This window comes from Trichechus manatus, unplaced genomic scaffold, assembly GCF_000243295.1.
Source record: "Trichechus manatus latirostris isolate Lorelei unplaced genomic scaffold, TriManLat1.0 scaffold00065, whole genome shotgun sequence".
NCBI classification, from domain to species: Eukaryota; Metazoa; Chordata; class Mammalia; order Sirenia; family Trichechidae; genus Trichechus; species Trichechus manatus.
Window position 1 is genome coordinate 11,894,204 of NW_004444001.1, and position 19,458 is coordinate 11,913,661.

At 39.4% G+C, this 19,458-nt stretch overlaps 1 protein-coding gene across 1 annotated transcript in view; it reads right to left on the reverse strand.

Annotated features, from left to right (window-relative positions):
• Window positions 1-19,121, reverse strand: part of CLIC5 (chloride intracellular channel 5) — a 199,887-nt gene extending 180,766 nt beyond the window's left edge. The window contains exon 1 of the mRNA XM_004379519.2: window positions 18,561-19,121. Coding sequence (XP_004379576.1) covers window positions 18,561-19,121 — 561 coding nt within the window. The remainder of the gene's footprint in view (window positions 1-18,560) is intronic.
• Window positions 19,122-19,458: the final 337 nt, after the last annotated feature.

Here is a 19,458-nt window from a genome sequence, read left to right on the forward strand (position 1 = left end):
AAATTCTACATGCTTGCTAACATTAATCCTTGCTCCTGACCCAGCTGGCCAGAGCCTGACAGAAAGGGCCCCTATCTTAGAGTGTTTTAACAGCTCTCACAGTATCTGTGCATGAGGTGCAGAGTGCAGGCTCAATAAAGACTTATCAACTTTTTAATTTGAAGTGTAGTAAAGTGATACATAAGAAGGAATAAGCATACAGACCTGACTTCACTGTTGCAGCTATAAAATTTTTATCATGGAATAGGACTCTCCATATTCACCAGAGAATTGCTCAACCTTCACCCTCACGTCTGAGTAGTGATAACAACCCCTGTAGTCCAACCCCAATAACCCTCCCTGTTTTAACTTGGTAAGTTGTTTTGACTCTGAGGAGAAGGGTGGATGAGTGACAGATTCAGATTTCTATGGCCTGGTCCCAGGATTAATGCTTCATCTGGGCCTGGTGGCTGCAGCGGCAGCACCTTTATCCTCAAAGTTGTTGCAGCTTTGATGGATCCCGCTTGTCAATGGGCTTGGACATGGCCAGTGAATATTTACTGAGATTCTCAAGGACCGATTATCAGTTGTAGAGCTGTGCCTAGATAGTTACCATTTTTAATCAATCGATTCATATGAACTTGTATCACAGGTACTATTTATCAATATGAATAATTTGTACTGGTGGCTTCTTTGTTTTGGGGGCATCAACACTATTGCATCTCACTAAACCCAAGCACCAAACCTGTTTATTTTTAGACAAAGGAATAAAGTCCCACAGAATGGACGTAAACTGTCTGAAGATAGCTGACTGGTCTTCATGCCAAATCTGAACCCAGGTCACCCCCGAAATAGTGCTCTCCAATAGAACTCTCTGTGATGATGGAAATGTTCCATATCTGCACTTTCCAATATGGTAGACATTAGCCACTGTGGCTATTGCACACTTTAAATGTGACTGGTGTGACTGAGGAATTGAATTTTTAATGTTACTTCATTTTACTTAATTTAAATAGCCACACATGGCTTATGGCTATTGTTTTGAACAGTACAGTTCTAGAAGAACCAGGTCAGTTTTTAGAGGACTGCTATTGTGAATATAAAATGACTGTGCAGCATATTCTGTCCTTTCTTGCTATCATAGAAGAACACAACGAAAGAATTTCTGTGGAGGGAAAAAGCATGCAGTTGTAGTCCAAATAACAAAAGGTACTCATGTCAGTTATTCATTACCACCTTACATGTTTACCTTGTGGTTATTATTATTGAAACCTCAGAACATTAGTAGTTTCCTAAACAATGAGTTCTCCTATTTATTTCAGCTGTTGCCATGTTACTGTTGTCCACCAAGCCAGGGCAGCAATGGGAGGCTGACGGCTTCTGACAGGCCTGGCACTTCTGCTGACCCACAGGCTCATGAAAGGAGGGAGAAGGGCCCTGATTATAGCATAGAAGTAGAGCATGGTTTCAAGCCCAGATTTCTAAACTTCCTCCTCATAAGACTGCACAAAAATACTTGACTTCAGGTCTAAAGTACATACTATGCTCACAAGGAGAGTCATCTTGTATTTTTGAGGGGGCCGTTATCTTGGAGCAGAGCTTCCAGTCAGCACATTTTCCTATGCACACAATAAAATTCATGCACAAACTGATTCAGGACACTTGGGTATCAGAAGATAGCTTGAGCTAGGATTCCCTTTTGGTAGTAGTAAAGCCCATTTTTCCTGAGATTTTCCAAGTAAATTCACGGGATCACCAGAAGCTTGAGTGGTACGAGGTAAAAGATGAAAAGATAGCATTGTATGTTGCTTGTGTCCATGAATGATTAGCTGGAACATCTTTTTTTTCTGTCTTCTAATTGCCAAGAACTTAAGGTTTAAGATAAAAACTTTGCAGAAGACAGTATAGTATAATCTTTCAAAGGGAATGCAAAATAGGAGGATCAGGAGGGAGCCTCTTGCCAGAGGGCCAAAATGTTTAGCTATAGCTGTTATCCCATAATATTACTTTAACACCATATTTACTGGATTTTTAGTTCAGTTGAGTGTCATAACTACCCTCCAAACTCCGATTCAAACTTGAATTCAAGAGGCCTATATTCCAAAATGAAAGAACAGAAAACTCAACAGAAACGGGGAACTTAAAGTTAATAAGAACAACCTCTGTTTCTCGCAATGATAGAATAAAAGGAACCAGATTTATCGTCCTACCTTAAAAAAATAGAAAATCAGACCAACTATGTGAAGCAGTAGTTCTCAGACATTGGAAATAGGCAACATAGGACTCAGAAAGAGCCTGGCAGTCTCTCCAAGTTGAAGAGACAACAGAGCTTGGAGTTTGGAAAGGCCAAGGCAGTGAGAATTTGTATATCTAAATACAGAGGAGGATAGTGAAAGAGAGGGAGTGGGGAGGGGAGAGAGAGCACTCTGGAGAGCTGCAGAGGAGACCCCTTGAAGCTTTGGCTGAGTACCGATCTTCACATGGATGTGAGGAAACTACCAAGTTGAGGCAAATAACCACAGGAAATGAGTAGGAAAACAATCTCAGGAGCTCACATAGGACCAGCAATAGTTTGTGTTCCCACAAGCCAGAGTTGGAAGATCTCCAAATATACAGGGCATTGGGCAGAGTCCTCAGAAGGACACTGCTTCAGTAATGGGGCCTAATTAGCTCTAGACTAGGGCTTTCTGGACCACCCTCACAAAGATACAAAGTAAACCCAAAGAATCAAATTCATTCCATGTAACTTAACTGCATCTCAGAATGAGGCCCAACAGCAAAATCTAGCATCCACCAACATAAAATCCATATGTCTAGCAACAACAACAAAAAAATTAGCAGAGCATACAAATAACTGAGAGAATACAACTCATAACCAAGGGAAAGAACCAATCGATCAAAATATATCCCCAAATATCAAAGACAATAAAATAAGTATACAAGAACATTAAAACTTCTGTAATAAATATACTCCATACGTTCAAGACGGTAGAAGAAAAACACAAACATGATGAAGAGAGAAACTGGAGAGATACAAAAGTCCTGATAGAACTTCTAAAGCTGAAAAATACAATAATTAAAATGCATAAATATACTAGATGGGATTAATAGTAGATCAGACGGCAGAAGAAAATATCAGTGAACTTCAATATATAGTTTATATTTATATCTATTTATAAATATAAAAGAGGAAAAAAAGACTGGGGGAAAAAAAAACTGAGCTTCCGTGAGCTACAGCACAATATCAACGGTCCTAATGTACATATAATTGGAATCCAAGAAGAAATGAGTGAAGGAGTAGAAAAAAATTTTAAGAAACAATGACTGAAATTTTTCCAAATTTGATGATAACTGTAAATGCACATGTCCAAGAAGCTCAATGAACCCCAAGCAGAAGAGATAGGAAGAAAAAACAGTGATGGGGGAATATTTTTAAAGCAGTCAGAGATAAAAGACAGATTAAGTACATACAGTGGGATAAAGGCAAAAGTGACAGCAGACTTCTTATGACAAACCAGGCAAAGAAGAAAATAGAGCATCCTTAATGTACTGGAAAAGACCAAAAACCTGTCAACCTAGAATTTTGTACCTTGAAGAATATCTTTCAAAAGTGAAGACGAAATAGAGACATTTTTAGATATACAAAAGTTTAGAGAATTCATTACCAGGAAATCTGCAATAAAAGAAATAGTAAAGAAAGTTTTCCAAACAGAACAAAAATAATACCAGTTGGAAATTTACGTTGGAAATTATGTAAGTGTGTAAATATAAAAGACTTTTTTCCCTCATTTTTAACCTCTTTACAAGATAATTGACTGTTTGAAGCAAAAATAATAACATTGCCCTGTGGGGTTCATAATTTATATAGAAGTAAAATACATGACAAAAAATAGCACAAAGGTTGGGAGGGGGAGATTTGGAAGTATATAGATGTAAGGTTCTTCACAATATATGAAGTGATAGAATTTTATTTGCAGGTAGACAGTGATAAGTTAAAGATGTAAATTATAAACCCGTGGGGAACCACCAAAACAGAGTGGTAGAGCTATAAACCAATACTAGAGATAAAATAAAATCCTTTTTGAAAAGACTCAGTTAACAGAAAAGAAGGCAAGAAAAGAGGAGGGTAAGGAACAAAAAACAGATGAATAAATAGAAAAACAACCAGCTTGATGGTACAGTTAAACCCAACCACATAATTAATCAGATTAAATGTAAATATTCTAAACATTCCATTTAAAAGGCAAGATTGTTAGACTGGATTTAAAAAGCAAGAGCCAACTATGTGATGCCTATAAGAAACCCACTTTAATTATAAAAACACAAATAGGTTAAAAGTGAATGGATAGAAAAAGATGTTCCATGCTAACACTAATCAAAAGAAAGCTGGAGTAGCTGTATTAATATCAGATAAAGTAAATTCCATAGCAAAGACTATTACCAGCTATAAAAAGATAATTCCATAATAAAGGGGTGAATATCAAGAGACATATCAGATTAAATGTTTATGTACTTACAAACAAGATTCAAAGTACATGAAGCAAAAATTGATAGATCTGAAGGGAGAAACAGACAAATCTACATTTGTATTTGAAGATTTAGCTCCCCCTCCCCCTCAATAATTAATAAAACAGAAAATCTGTAAAAACAGAATATGTGAACTTTATCAAACAAGTTGACTTGGTTGATATTAATTGACAACTCCTCCCAATAAAGCAGAATACACTTTTTTTTTCAAGGTCACATGGAACATTTACTAAGATAGATTATCTTATGGGCTACAAAACAAGTCTCATTAAATTTAAAAAGATTGAAATCATACACAGTATATTCTCTAATCAAAACAGAATTACATTATAAGGCAGTACTAGAAAAATGTCTGGAAAATCACATAGTATTTGGATATTAAAATATACAGTTTTAAATGACCCATACATCAAGGAAAACTATCACAAGAGAAATTAGAAAATATTTTTAATTAAATTAAAATGAAAAGACACATCTAAGGAGGCTTTCTTTTTTTGTAGAAACTGACAAGCTGATTCTAACATTTATATGAAAACGAAATAACCTATAATAGTCAAAATAATTCTGAAAAAAGAACAAAGTTGGAAGACTTATACTACATGATTTCAAGATTTACTATATTTAGTAATCAAGACAGTGTGGTATCAAGACATAGATTAATAGCAGAATAGAGGTCCAAAATTGACCCAGACATACACAGTCAATCGAATTTCAGTAAAGGCATCAAGGCAATTCAATCGGGAGAGGGTAAGTTTTTCATCAAATTGTGGTGAAGCAATTGGACATACCTAAGGAAGAAAGGAAGTAAGGAAGGAAATAAGGCAGGAAGGTAGGCTGGAAGGAAGCAAGCAAGCAAGGAGGAAAGAAGGAAGAAAAATAACCTGTATTTTGCATCATTTATCTGATATTATCTGGTATTTATTTATCTGATATTAATGTCATATGTAAAATTAACTCTAAGTGGATCATAGAACTAAACATAAAACCTAAAGCTATAAAACGTCTAGAAGAATATATATACAAGAAAATCTTTGTGAACTAATTTTTGACAAAGATTTCTTAGGTAGGACATAAACAGCACAATTGATAAATGGACTTTATCGAAACCAAAAAGTTCTGATCTTCAAAAGACACTTTTCTGGTGATAGGGAACCCAAGGTTGAGTAAGGATAGTGTTGATGTGTTGTGAGGTTGTTAACCATTGTCATAGGGCAACATGTGTACTAACTGTTAAATGAGAAACTATTTTGTTCTGTAAGCCTTCATCTAAAGTGAGAATAGCAGCACAATTGGAAGAACGTAGTCGATGTCACTGAACTGTGCGTGTAGAAATTTTTGAAGTGGTGTATCTTTGGCTATGTATATTTTCACCAAAAAGGCTTGAGAAGTTAGAGGGTTGACATGTTGTGGGGTTGTTAACCAATGTCATAAAACAATATGTGTACTACTGTTTCATGAGAAACTATTTGTTCTGTAAGCCTTCACCTGAAGTACAATAAAAAAAAAAAAGACTTTTATGAAAATGAAAAGTCAAACCACGGATTGGGATAAACTATTTGCAAAATACTTATTGATAAGGAATTATATCTCAAGTAAAGAAATCTTAAAACTCAATAATAAGAAAAAATACTAAAATAACAATACTAATAAGCAAAAGATTTGAACAGACACATCGTCGAAGAAAATATAAGGATGGCTCCTAAGCACATGAAAAGACGTTCAACATCATTCATTAGTCATTGCTGTTGTTTGGCGCTGCTGAGTCAGTGCCAACTCATACCGATCTTATGTACAACAAAATGAAACACTGCTGGGTCCTGCATCATCCTCACAAACATTGCTATGTTTGAGCCCTTTGTTGCAGCCACTGTGTCAATCCATATTGTTGAGGGTCTTCTTTTTCTCTGACCCTCTACTTTATCAAACATGATGTCCTTCTCCAAGGACTGGTCCCTCATAACAAAGTACATGTCCATCCTCGTTTCTAAGGAGCATTCTGGCTGTACTTCTTCCAAAACAGGTTTGTTTGTTCTTCTGGGCCCATTGCCATCGAGTTGATTCCAATTCTTGGGACCATGCAGGACAGAGTAGAATTGCCCCATAGGGTTTCCGGGGAGCGGCTAGTGGATTCGAACTGCTGACCTTTCGGTTAGAAGCCGTAGCTCTTAACCACTACACCACCAGGGCTATTGTTCTTCTGGAAGTCCGTCCTATATTCAATATTCTTTGTCAGCATCACAGTTCAAAGACATCAATTCTTCTTCAGTCTTCCTTACTCATTGTCTAGCTCTCATATGCATATGAAAATACTATGGCTTAAGTCAGGCAGTACGTTAGTCATCAAAGTGACATCTTTGCTTTTTAACACTTTAAAGGGGTCTTTTGTAGCAGATTTGCCCAATGCAGTATGACATTTGATTTCTTGATTGCTCCTTCCATGGGCATTGATCGTGGATCCAAGTAAAATGAAATCCTTGAAAACTTCAATCTTTTCTCCATTTATCATGATGTTGCTTATTGGTCCATTTGTAAGAATCTTTGTTTTTCTTATGCTGATCTTCATCAGTAAGTGCTTCAAGTCCTCTTTGCTTTCAGCAAGCAAAGTTGTATCATTTGCAAATCGCAGGTTGTTAATGAGTCTTCCTTCAATCCTTCTTCATATAGTCCAGCTTCTCAGATTATTTACTGAGTATTCAGATTAAGTATGGTGAAAAGATACAACCCTGATGCACACCTTTCTTGATTTAAAACCACTCAGTATCCCCTTGTTCTGTTCAAATGACTGCCTCTTGGTCTATGTACAGGTTCTACAAGAGCACAATTAAGTGTTCTGGAATTCTCATTCTTCAGAATGTTATCCATAATGTGTTATGATCCACACAGTAGAACGCCTTCACATAGTCAATAAAACACAGGTAAACATCTTTCTGGTGTTCTCTGCTTTCAGCCAAGATCCATCTGACATCAGCAATGATATCCCTTGTTCCACGTCCTCTTCTGAATCCAGGTGGAATTTCTGTAAATTCCTTGTGAATGTATTGCTGCAACAATTTTTGAACTATCTTCAGCAAAATTTTACTTGCGTGTCATATTAATGATATTGTTCAATAATATCTGCATTCTGTTGGATCACTTTTCTTTAGAATGGGCACAAACATGGATCTCTTCCAGTTGGTTGGCCAGGTAAGGGTCTTCCAAATTTTGTGGCATAAATGAGTGAGCTCCTCCAGGGTTGCATCCATTTGCTGAAATACTTCAATTGGTATTCTGTCAATTCCTGGAGCCTTGTTTTTTGCCAATGCCCTCAGTGCAGCTTGGACTTCTTCCTTCAATACCATTGGTTCTTGATCATATGCTACCTACTGGAATGGTTGAACATCAAGCAATTATTTTTTGTACAGTGACTCTGTGTATTCCTTCCATCTCCTTTTGATGCTTCCTGCGTTGTTAAGTATTTTGCCCATTAAAACAAAAAAACCCACTGCCATCAAGTCAATTTCGACTCAGAGTGACCCTATAGGACAGAGTAGAACTGCCCCATAGAGTTTCCAAGGAACACCTGGTGGATTCAAACTGCTGACCTTTTGGTTAGCAGCCGTAGCACTTAATTAATCACTACACCACCAGGGTTTCCATTTTGCCCATAGAATCCTTTAATATTGCATCTCTAGGCTTGAATTTTTTTCTTCAGTTCTTTCGGCTTTAGAAATGCTGAGAGTATTCTTCCCTTTTGGTTTTCTAACTCCAGGTCTTTGCACATTTCATTATAATTTCATTAGTCATTAAAAACCAAAAAACCCGTTGCCGTCCAGTTGATTCGGACTCATAGTGACCCTATAGAACAGAGTAGAACTGCCTCATAGGTTCACTAGTCATTAAATAAATGCAAATTAAAACTACAATGAAATGGCAGTATGCATTCAACAGTATGCTTAAAATTTAAAAGAATGGGAATACCAAGTGCTGGAAAGAAAACAACTATAAGTTTTGTACAAATTCTGATAGCTGCTTTGAAAATAATATGTAAGTTTTTATAAGGTTAAACTTTCACTTACCATATGACCAATAATTCCTTTCATAAGTATTTACCCAAGAGAAATGAAAACACAATCAACACAAAAGCTTATACTCAAATATTTACAGCAACTTTATCAATAATAGCCAAAAACTAGGAAAGAACCCAAATGTCCATCAACTGGTGAATGCCTAAATGTGGTATATTCATACAGTTGAATACTAGTCAGCAATAAAAAGGAACACACTGCTGTACATGTACCAACATGGATGAATTTAAAAGCATTATGTTCAGTGAAAGAAACTACACACAAAAGACTGCGTCAAGTTTAATTCTATTTATATGATATTTTTAAGAAAGTAAAACTGTAGTGATAGAAAGCCTATCAGTGGTTGCCGGGAGTTAGAGGGTGGGAAGGAGGAGATTCATGGCAAAGGGCAGGAGAACTTTTTCAAGTGATGGAAATGTTTATATATCTTGTTTGTGGTGGTTGTTACAAGATTGTATACATTTGTCAGAACTCATTAAACTCTATACTTAAAATTGGTGAATTTGAATATATGTAACTTATATCCCAATAAAAGTAACCCCTAAAAAGCAAAGTGCATAACAGTATAATACCATCTGTGTAAAACAACAGATAAAGAGAGAGAATTTTAAATATATGCACTTACACATATTTGCCAGAATTTGCATAAATACTTCAGGACACGTATACATGAAAATGTTGGAATGAATTGCCTCAGAAAACAAAAATAGAGTGTTTGAGGGAGTATGGAGGGGGAAGGGACTCTCTCTTTTGTATCTTTCAAATTTTGTACCATACAAATAATCAACTTACTCAAAGTGAATGAGGAGTCAATGGGGCTCCAAAACCTGCTACACTATTCAATGTGATTTGAGATAAAATTCTGTTTCTTTCAAGTTGCTGTTGTCAATTTGATCCCATATAGAAAAATCCTAAAGGAGCCCAATGCTCAAAGCAGACGCTCTTTACTAGTTAAGCCAAACTATTGTTTGGTTTTAAGAAGAGTTCAGAGGATATATTTTTGGTTGAAGGTTTACAGATTATCTCAGGGCAATAGTTTCAGGGGTTCCTCCAGCCTCCATGGCTTCAGACAGTCTGGATTCCATGAGAATTTGAAATTCTGTTCTGCGTTTTCTCTCTTTTCATCATGATTCTTCTATAGGATCTTGTCAAAATGTTCAGTAATGGACAACAAAAGATTAGATAGAAAACTTAGGGGACAGTGAGTTTATGTTAATGGAGGAGGAACAACTCGGAGGGTAAGAATGGTTGCCCAACTCAAAGAATGTAATCAATGTCACTGAATTGTACATGTAGAAATTGTTGAATTAGTGCACGTTCTGCTGTGTATGTTCTCAACTACAACAACAAAAATAAAATAAGTTATTTTAAAAATCCTGTTTCTATGTTGTGAGAATATCTCTATCTTTGTTACTCACTATCTCCCCCTCCCCCTCATATTAAAAACCACAGCGCTACCTAAGACCTTCAGAGAGTATGACAATATAAATATAAGGTGTGAGAGAGAAGGTTCCCATGCGAGGCAGATTGCTTTACCAGAATTAAAAAACAGTTTCCATACACAGCACGTTGGAACAAGTAGGCGGCTAGGGCTATTTCTTTTTACAAGTGATAAATCTAAGGCCCAGAGAGTGTAAAAGACTTGCCCAAAGTCATTCAGTTAGTCAGTATCAGAATCAAGATGGGGGCCTAGCTCTTAAGCCCTATTTCAGAGATAATATGAATGAAGGAGGCAACCTAGAACAGAGCCTGGTTCAAAGTAGACATTCAGTAAATATGACTTGCCTCTTCTATTTTTTTTCACTATACCAGCCAGCCCTTCAGCTAGGATTCTCCATCCACCCCACCCCAAGACAAATGTAAATGGATGCAGAGACATAAATGCCTTTGTTTGAATGCTATCCAAATTTCCGGAAACACACTAGTTAGCTTTCCCTTCCAAAGAGAACTAAACTCCCTTTCCCATTACCAGTACAGCTTAATTTAATTCAATAAATATTTATTACTCATCCCATCTCATCTCATACAGGGTCATTACGAGTCAGAATTGACTCAATGGCAGTGAGTATGATCCAGGCTCTGCTACCTATGGAGAAACACGGTGAACAGATGTGGATGGAGAGTGCTTTCCCTGTGGAGCTTTCACTTCAGTGAGCAGCTGGGGGAGGCACACACTGAACCAGACAGTCATAACATTAGGGGATGAGCGCTAAGATGAAGGTAAGGTAAGCACTGAGGGAGTATCACTTATAACAACTTGGAGTTTCAGAGATGGCTTCCCAGGGAATATGATTCTAGAGAAATGAGGAGGAACTGTCCAGATAAAGGAGAGGAAAAAGTGTTGTAGGTAAAGGGATCAGCATGCAGGCAAAGCCAGGTGATGCAAAACAGCATCTGATTTGTGAGGAGGAACGAGCAGCTCAGTATTCCTGGGGCATAGCTCCCTTTTGAAGGCAGGGCATGGTGACACATGGGATTGTTTAGGTTGTTAGGGGCAGAACATAAAAGATTTTGCATGGGATGCTTGAGGATGGACTTGGTCCTCTTGGCAGTGGGCAAGATTTAAAGCAGGGGTGTTAAGTATCAAACTTGCAATTTTGTTCCAAGAGATGGTGATCTTTATTTCATTAGGCAGGTAAAGGCCACCTGAGTGTCCGAGAGGTGACTGTTCAGGTCAGTTCACTTTGACTAACATTTACGGAGCCCCTAGGACAAGCCCAGTCCCACACAGGACACTGAGCTACCGACATAAGTAAGGCATGCTCCCTTCGGACAGTGTGGTGAGTTACCCTTGAAAAATGGAGCCCAGAAAATGGTCCCTCACCTGCTAATCTAACCCCCAACCTTCCCCACCCACTTCTTCTTTTCTGATTGACAGCCACATCCCAGTCAGTTGTTGTTCTCTCCCCCGGATGTTGATACTTCTCACTTTCTCCTGGTTACTGTGTTTAGTCCGGCTCTACATTTATTGACAGAACAGTGTTTGGTAAATATTAATGGTGCAGAAAAACACAAAGGCAGGCTCAGAGACAAGGAATTACTATGGCAACATCACTTCCTCAGGCTGTTCCTTGCAGTGTTAACCACGAACCGCTGCCTGAATCCTCAAGTTCTTTGACTTGAACATCCATTCCAAGCTCAATGCATCAAATTAAGCACTCAGAATATTGGCTTTCTGCCCAAATTCAGGACAATGCTAGGAACATGGCAGGCATTCTCTTGAATGTCTGAGAAGTAGAGACTAAAGTAAATACAGTGCACCAAATTCTCACAGAACCCCTTGCATTTGGGAGAAAAGATGGACTCCACAAGTGGCTGCCCATGTCCAGATGTTCCCATGCTTGGTTTCAACTCATTCTTTCCTTTAGAGGTTTGGAGCACCACACTTATTACTGCCACAAGCTACTCAGACAAGCCTTCCTCCTCCTTCACTGCTCTGAGGATCCCTGGGGGTAGCTAGCTCCTTCCTTCTTCCTTCATTCAACTATCACTTATTAAGTACACCATGGGCCAGGTATATGAAAATGGATGAAGTGCAAACCCTCCTTCAGGAATTCACAACTGGAGAGAAAGATAAAGACTTAACCAGGTAATTATAACATTGAGGTAAGAGAAATGGGAGATCACAGAGGGCATCCAGCCTCACCTTGTCTGGAGGGACGTGGGAAGGCTTCCCTGAGGAGGTGACTTCTAGCTGGATCTGAAAGGACAGCAGGTTATCCTGCGAAGAGAAAGCATTGAAAGGGGCGAGCTTGAGCAAAGGCTCAGAGTTATACAATGAAAGGAAGTGTGCACGGAAGTGCAGGCAAGTCAATGCTTTTTGAGGCAAAGTGTGAGTGAGGAGTGTCAGTTGATGAGGTCTTGACTAAAAGCCTGGTGAATCATGAAGACCTTTTTATGCATTCTAACAGGCCTGGCCTTTTTCCTGGAGGCAATGAAGAGCAACTGCACAGTTAGAAGCAGGAGAATCGTATGGTCTGGTGCTCACTTTATAAGGACCACTCTGGTGGCTATGTGGGGGATTCTTGAGAGAGAAAGAAGTCTAAAGGAAGAGAGATGAGTTGAACAGACATGATCAAGATGACAGCGACCAGTGGTGGTCCAGCTGGAGAAGAAGATAACATTTTAGGAGGTGAAATTAGCTGGACAGAGAATCAGAAATCTAAGTTACTCAAAAGTTTTCATTGGTACAATTAGTTATACTGTCCACTAAGATGGTGGGATTAGTTGTAGATGAATTGAAATTGAGTTTTTAGTCCCTTGTAGAAAAAAACAAAGGTCCAAATGGGTCCTAATTTGGGAGCATTTATATCAGAACATGACATCACCTTCATTTTCAGAACTGACATAATCCCCACACGATGATTCGAGCAATGCTTCTTTATTACTCTTTTGTGAGGGCTTCTTCCTACGGCTTCTTGAGGATGCTGAAAGGCTTAAGCGAGTGGATGACTCAACAGGAAATAAATGGAATTGGGCTGCTCCACAGCACATTCTACCTTCCCCCACTTGTGCATACGAGTCACAGACTGCCCAGGCAGGGAAGGCGGAATGCATCACAGTGAGTTTTAACCTTTCTGAGGGGTCATGGGCCCTCCTGAGAATCATCTCCTGCACAAAATTTGGATAGAGGTTTAGAATGTTCCTGAACCTCCTGCAGCATATGCGTGAACATCTAGCACACCAGACCAGGAATGCCAATATAAAGGAATGTGCACTGGATTGAAAGTCCAAAGTCCCAGTTTGCCACTAATTCGCAGGCCATCTTGCAGGAAGTGCAGGAGTCACTTGACTCCCCTGGTTTTCAATGTTCTTGTCACATAGCTGAGATTCTATGACCTCTGTGATTGATAGACTTGATTCACAAAGCAAGTCAGTTCATGTGGGCACCTACTAAATGACTTTTAAATAAAATCAGGCCTTGATTTTGTTCCTAGAACCCTAATTAAGAATATATTCTGACAAGAATAGAAATCTTTGTTCCAACCTGTTCATTGGTTCATTTTTGTATGCTTCAGTGGTTCCATGAAAGGACAGTTGGGCACCTGGGACAAGCTCAGACCTGCATATTCTCACAAATGTTTCCAAGGACGTAATTTGAAGTATCTATATTACTGATGTTAGAGCAAGCTGCTCCTGGAGGATCACAGAACAAGAGGACCTTTCAGGCTTCCAGTTACTTCCAGACATCTAAATGTGCAACTGGAGTGTTGGTGGCGCAGTGGTTAAGAGCTACGGCTGCTAACCAAAAGGTCAGCAGTTTGAATCCATCAGTCGCTCCTTAGAAACCCCATGAAGCATGTTCTACTCTGTCCTATCGGGTCACTATGAGATGGAATTGACTCGATGGCAGTGGATTTTTTAAATGTGCAACTTTGAGTACTTCATCCAGGCTAAGCTGGGCCCGCACAAACACTTAGAAACTATACTAAAATGACAACAATCAAAATTTTGTCTTGAATCCAAATATGAACTAAACTAGGTAGACATATACGTAGGTAAGATATAAATCAGCATCATGCCCGGATACCTTTTCTATAAAAATTTGTCTATGTGAAGGCAAGGATCTAAATATTTGGGCATCTCTAGATGGTCAGTTGAATGAACAAATAACTATAAAAATACACAGTTTTCTTACACACAGGGTATTTACATGTAAATGTTTGAACTAATAATATAAATGAAACTTGGTAGGTTTACTGTTTGGTTCTTCTCTACCCATAGGTGGAAATGCCTTTTAATTTGTTTACTAATCACCCTAAGTATTGCTTCGCTCATGACATCCTCCTCAGAAATATTCTGTTACTTTCTGTTGCCTGCAGGATAAAGTCCAAACCCTTTAGTTTACCATGCAAGGCTGCACTCCTAGCGCTTCAGCCTCCCCGTCTGCCCTGCCCCTACTCGGACCTTCTTTTCATTCCAGCCAAAGGGATCTAGTCATACACATGTGTATTTTCACTGAACCTTTGCTTTTTCAAAGTCCATTGCCTGGAACACCCTTTCCACCCAGCTCCTCAGCTGAGACACGTCTCAATATCCAAATCCAGCTCCATTTCCTCAATTTGATTTTATAGTTTCTCACCTGCAACAATATATCTTTGTTTGCCTGCAAGGCAAATGGACTGAATAGGCTGCTTGTGAAAACTTAGTACAAGGAAAGAACTGGGAGGTGAGGGGACCTGTTCGCAACAGATTTTGGCCAAAGAAAGGGCCCCCAAGCCCTCAGATGGTGGCTGAAAAGGAAGAAAATGGTATAGGTCAACAAGATTTTTTAAATTGCACATCTCTATCAATACAAAAACAGGAGACCTGGTGGTGCAGTGGTTAAGCACTTGGCTGCTAACCAAGAGGTCGATGGTTCGAACCCACCAGCTGCTCTACGGGAGAAAGATGTGGCAGTCTGCTTTGGTAAAGATTACAGCCTTGGAAACCCTATGGGGCAGTTCTACTCTGTCCTACAGGGTTGCCACGAATCAGAATCAACTCAATAGCAATGTTTTTTTTTTTTTAATCCATACAAAACTTCATCATTTACCCACAATATTCGTACACTTATGAACTTACCAATTATGTGAATGTACTACTGTAAGAATATGCTTGTACATTATGAAACACATAAAGTATTAAAATTTTAAAGGATGAGATAAAAATAAATGGAAACATTGATTAATATTTCTATTCTAATATTGATTATTTTCTTCCTGTACCCTCATGGATTATGTTGAGCTCCCTACTTGGGATATCATGCCCCTAGAACATTGTTTCCTATGTTATGGCAATAATAACAATTACTGAAAATTCTGTGACACTAGCCACTATGCAAAGCCCTTCCACCTTTGTTATTCCATTTGAGCCATGAGGTAGGTTTTATTTAGCCTCATATTGTACAATAGGAAATTAAGGCTGAGAAAGAGGCTGTCACTTGCACAAGAAAATTAAGTCTTAAAGTGTCAGAGTCAGGATTGGAATGCAAATCTTTCAGCTCCCAGTCTCATATTCGTTTCATTCCATCATGCTGTCACCCTAAATCTTCCCAGGAGCAGTTAGAATGTAGCACTGATGTTGACACCTGCTAGGTAAGACTAGCTGCCCTTCGAAGATTGCTGATAACCCAAGACTACTCTGTGACGGTATAGATATGGTATGGACAGCATGGTGGGCCGATTCTCATTACATGCTGCCTCACCTGACACATTTCTCATCTTCAAGGATGGGACCATTCAGTCTAATTGATCCCCTTCAAAGATAAACTTTTTTTAAAGGACCTATCAAAGATAGTGTAATTTTCAGGCATTTGGGAAATTGCTCCTAACCAATAAACTATGAACAACCACAAAATCTGTGGACACAATAGCTGCTATATACCCAGAGATATTCCCTTGCAATGCACACCGAATGAAACACACGACTGATCCTGAACTGCATTCAGAAAGAGTGCAGTAAGGGTATAGGCTGACTTTTACTTGAAGACTAAGTTCACACTCTGCCTTCCTTCAGAGAAACATTCCATGTAGTCTGATTCTGTGTCTGGACATGCAGGACTGGAGGCTGCTGCTGAATTCTGCAACTCAAGCTGGACAATGGTTGGTGATACTTGGATCAATCAAGAAGTGAAGAATTGCATCAAGAAGACGAGACCATTGACAGGCTAACAGAGTCTGATGAAGAAGGTTTATCAACGCTGCCTTAACATCAAATGGCAGCCACAAGTATTAAGGACCAAACTCTGGACCTTGGCCAGCAATGAAGGGATGCTCCTCATACACATAAACGGCATAGACAGCCCTAGAATCCCCCAGCAGCTGTTTTGGGTAATTAAATCAATAGGAAGCCCTAGAAATGCGTTGAGGACTCCACAGCTCTAGCCTAAGCAAGACAGAGTAACTAAGTACCCGGAAAGACCTGAGGAATGATGAGCTAGCCTCAGACATAGCCGAGTAAGTGGTTCTCAAACATGTATCAGAATCACTTGAGGGACTTGTAAAACACAGATTGCAGGGCCCCAGTCCTGGAGTTTCTGATCCATTAAGACTGGAGCCAGAGAATTTGTTTCTAACAAGCTCTCAGGTGATGCTGATTTTGCTAGTCCCTGAACCACACTTTGTGAACCACTGAGCCGAATTATATGCAGTCACTCCTTTAGAATAAAGATCCCAGGCTAAATATGAATCTGAGGAACATTCACCAGGGCTGGTACACTGCCTGACTTCTGCGGGGTGTGGGGGGGCACCATTCACATTTTCAGTGAATGACACCCCCCTACATTTGTTCAGTGCACAGCCTGTGCAGTGCTGCATGGAAGCCCTTTGAATGTCCTAATCAGAGAGGCTCCGCAGGCCATGGCTACAGACACTTTCTAAGGGACAGGCTTCATACGAGCTGAGGGTAGAAAACAATGTTGGCATAATGTTGGCCCTTCCAACCACACCCAAATGTAGAGATCATAGTCATTGTCGAGCAGTCTTTTAGAGTAGACAATGTCTGGTGCCACATGTGTACACACTGAGTTAGGGCCATACACACTGGAATCAAAGACTGTAAGAGATCTCACTTTAGAGACTAGGAAACTTGGGCCCAGGGATGTTTCACAGCAAATTATTGACAAAGCCAATGTTAGGATTCCCTAAGAAGGGGTTCATAGCTGAAATGGGAATGACATATCTATTCACCCAGTAGCCCAGGCCAAAACCCCTAGAGTCAACCATGGCTCTTTTCTTTCTCTACTTTCTACATCAATGTCATCAGCAAACTCTTCAGGCTCTCTCTTCAAAACAATCCAACCCTACTTCTCACCACCTACCTCCACCACTGTCACTGTAGGCCAATCCGTCATCATCTCTTGCCTCAAATTTCTCAACTGTCTCCCAACCCCTCTCCCTGCTTCCACCCTTATCCCACCATAGGCTTTGCTCAAACAGATAGATGGAATGATCCTTTCAAATCCCTCCCATGACCCCCCATATCACTCAGAGTAAAAGTGAAAATTCTTCCAAGGGCTATTCATAGTAGAATAAAGGAGACACGATTTACACACAAAAGTACAAAGTAGATAGTGATAATGTATTAAATTAGCAAATAAAGTGTGTTTCATTATAAGTGTTTTTGGAAACAAGGAAGGAGAGAAATGAGTGTGGACTGGGGTTTTTGCAGGTCCACAGAATAATCATTTTTATTAGCCAGAAATAAAAATATTTACTAATATGCTATCTACACATAAAAATATATAAAAATAAACATTCTGTTGGGTGGGGGGCAATTTCGGGGGAAAAGATTCTGCCATCTTGATTAATAAATAGACTGAAATGCTTTTTATGTTTTGATAGTGTTCATAACCATAATCTTTATTATGTTATTAGTCTAATGCAAAGATCACCGAAGTTCTTTGTTTAAAACATTGTAAGTATTTAAATATTAACATTGATAATTACTTGTCTTACAACTACTGAAATCACTTCACTTCGTCAGATACTTTAGTTATTTATATGGGTGACAAAATGGCAAATTCAGTGACAGCAGTAATATTTATGGACCATCTATCTGAAGTATCTGTGACCTTAGGAATGTAAGAAGGAAACTCCAGTACCTAACTGTAGATATGACTTTCTCTCACAAGCCTTGGTTTCATTTTTAAAAACCATGTTGACCAAGGAAATTTAATCTGCCAGGAAAATGTACTTGACGTCTGTCACATAGGTAAGCATTTGAGCAGCAATTTCTGCTCACTCGTAAGTGAACTCTTAAAAAAAATGCCTTGCCCATAGTATATAAAAGTCAATGATTAAACACACATTTTATATGTACTTCCCAATTCTCATTTTGAGAAGTCCTGGCTGAACTTTGGAATGACCCGTTTACTCAGCCCTACTCTTGAATATGTACTGAGGTCCAGGGACCATGACGCCATGCATCTTTCCCTGGCCACTCAGAGCAAAATAAAACCCCAATTCAGCCATCTGCATGTGCAAGTGTGCTGTCTAAGGCAGCCCTTACCTTCACGAAGAGGATAATCTCAGGGTGCATGGAAGATACTTCGCTTTCTTCCAAACCATTAGCACTGAAATAGCCAGTTGGGGAATCCATGCTGATGGAGAAGAGTTTGCTATGCTGGATGGTGAAGCTTGAAGGAGAAGGCTGGTGTTCCTTCATCATGCTTCCATTCTCCTGGGGCTCCGCTGAGCGGGGCTCTGCTGAGCGGGGCTCCTGAGCCTGGCCTGATGAATGTAATTCTTCCATCGAGTTGTCTCTGTCCTCTTGGGGTTCATCTGGCTGAGGATCCTGGGCCTCAGGCTGCACCTCATCAGGCAGGAGGTAGCCCTCTGCTTCTGGCTGGGAAGAAGCTAGGCTGTTCTCCTCACTCCCAACGACGCAGACCGATACAGAAGCATACTGATGGGTTTCCAGCTGGGTGGCATATAAATTGTTTTCTGGCTTCAAGTCTTTGCGGATGGCATCATAAAGGGGACCTTCATTTTCTCCTGGCTGGTCTGGGACCTCACATGTCCCCTCTTTTTGGATTGTGTCATAGATGGTGCTGTAGTCTTCATCATTCATGTTTGTTGTTCTGATAGATCCTTTTGCCAGCAAGCCTGAGAAGATCTGAAATGAGTAAAGGGCTCAAGGATGCTGTATAGCCTTTCAAAGGAATCAACAGGCTTTTGAAATGCAGCAACTAGCAACAGCTATCAATGACAGTTCTCTAACAATCATTTACCAGAGACTTTAATCAGCAAACCACCAGTCCACTGAACAAAAGATAAAGCATACACACTCAGTTAACTCCTTCACTCCTAAGGATTCTTTCAATTAGGCTCTGGGGTTTTGTCATTGCCAATTACTCGAAGATTCTTTAGATAAACCAGGGGTTGAACTACCTTCTCAGTATACATTG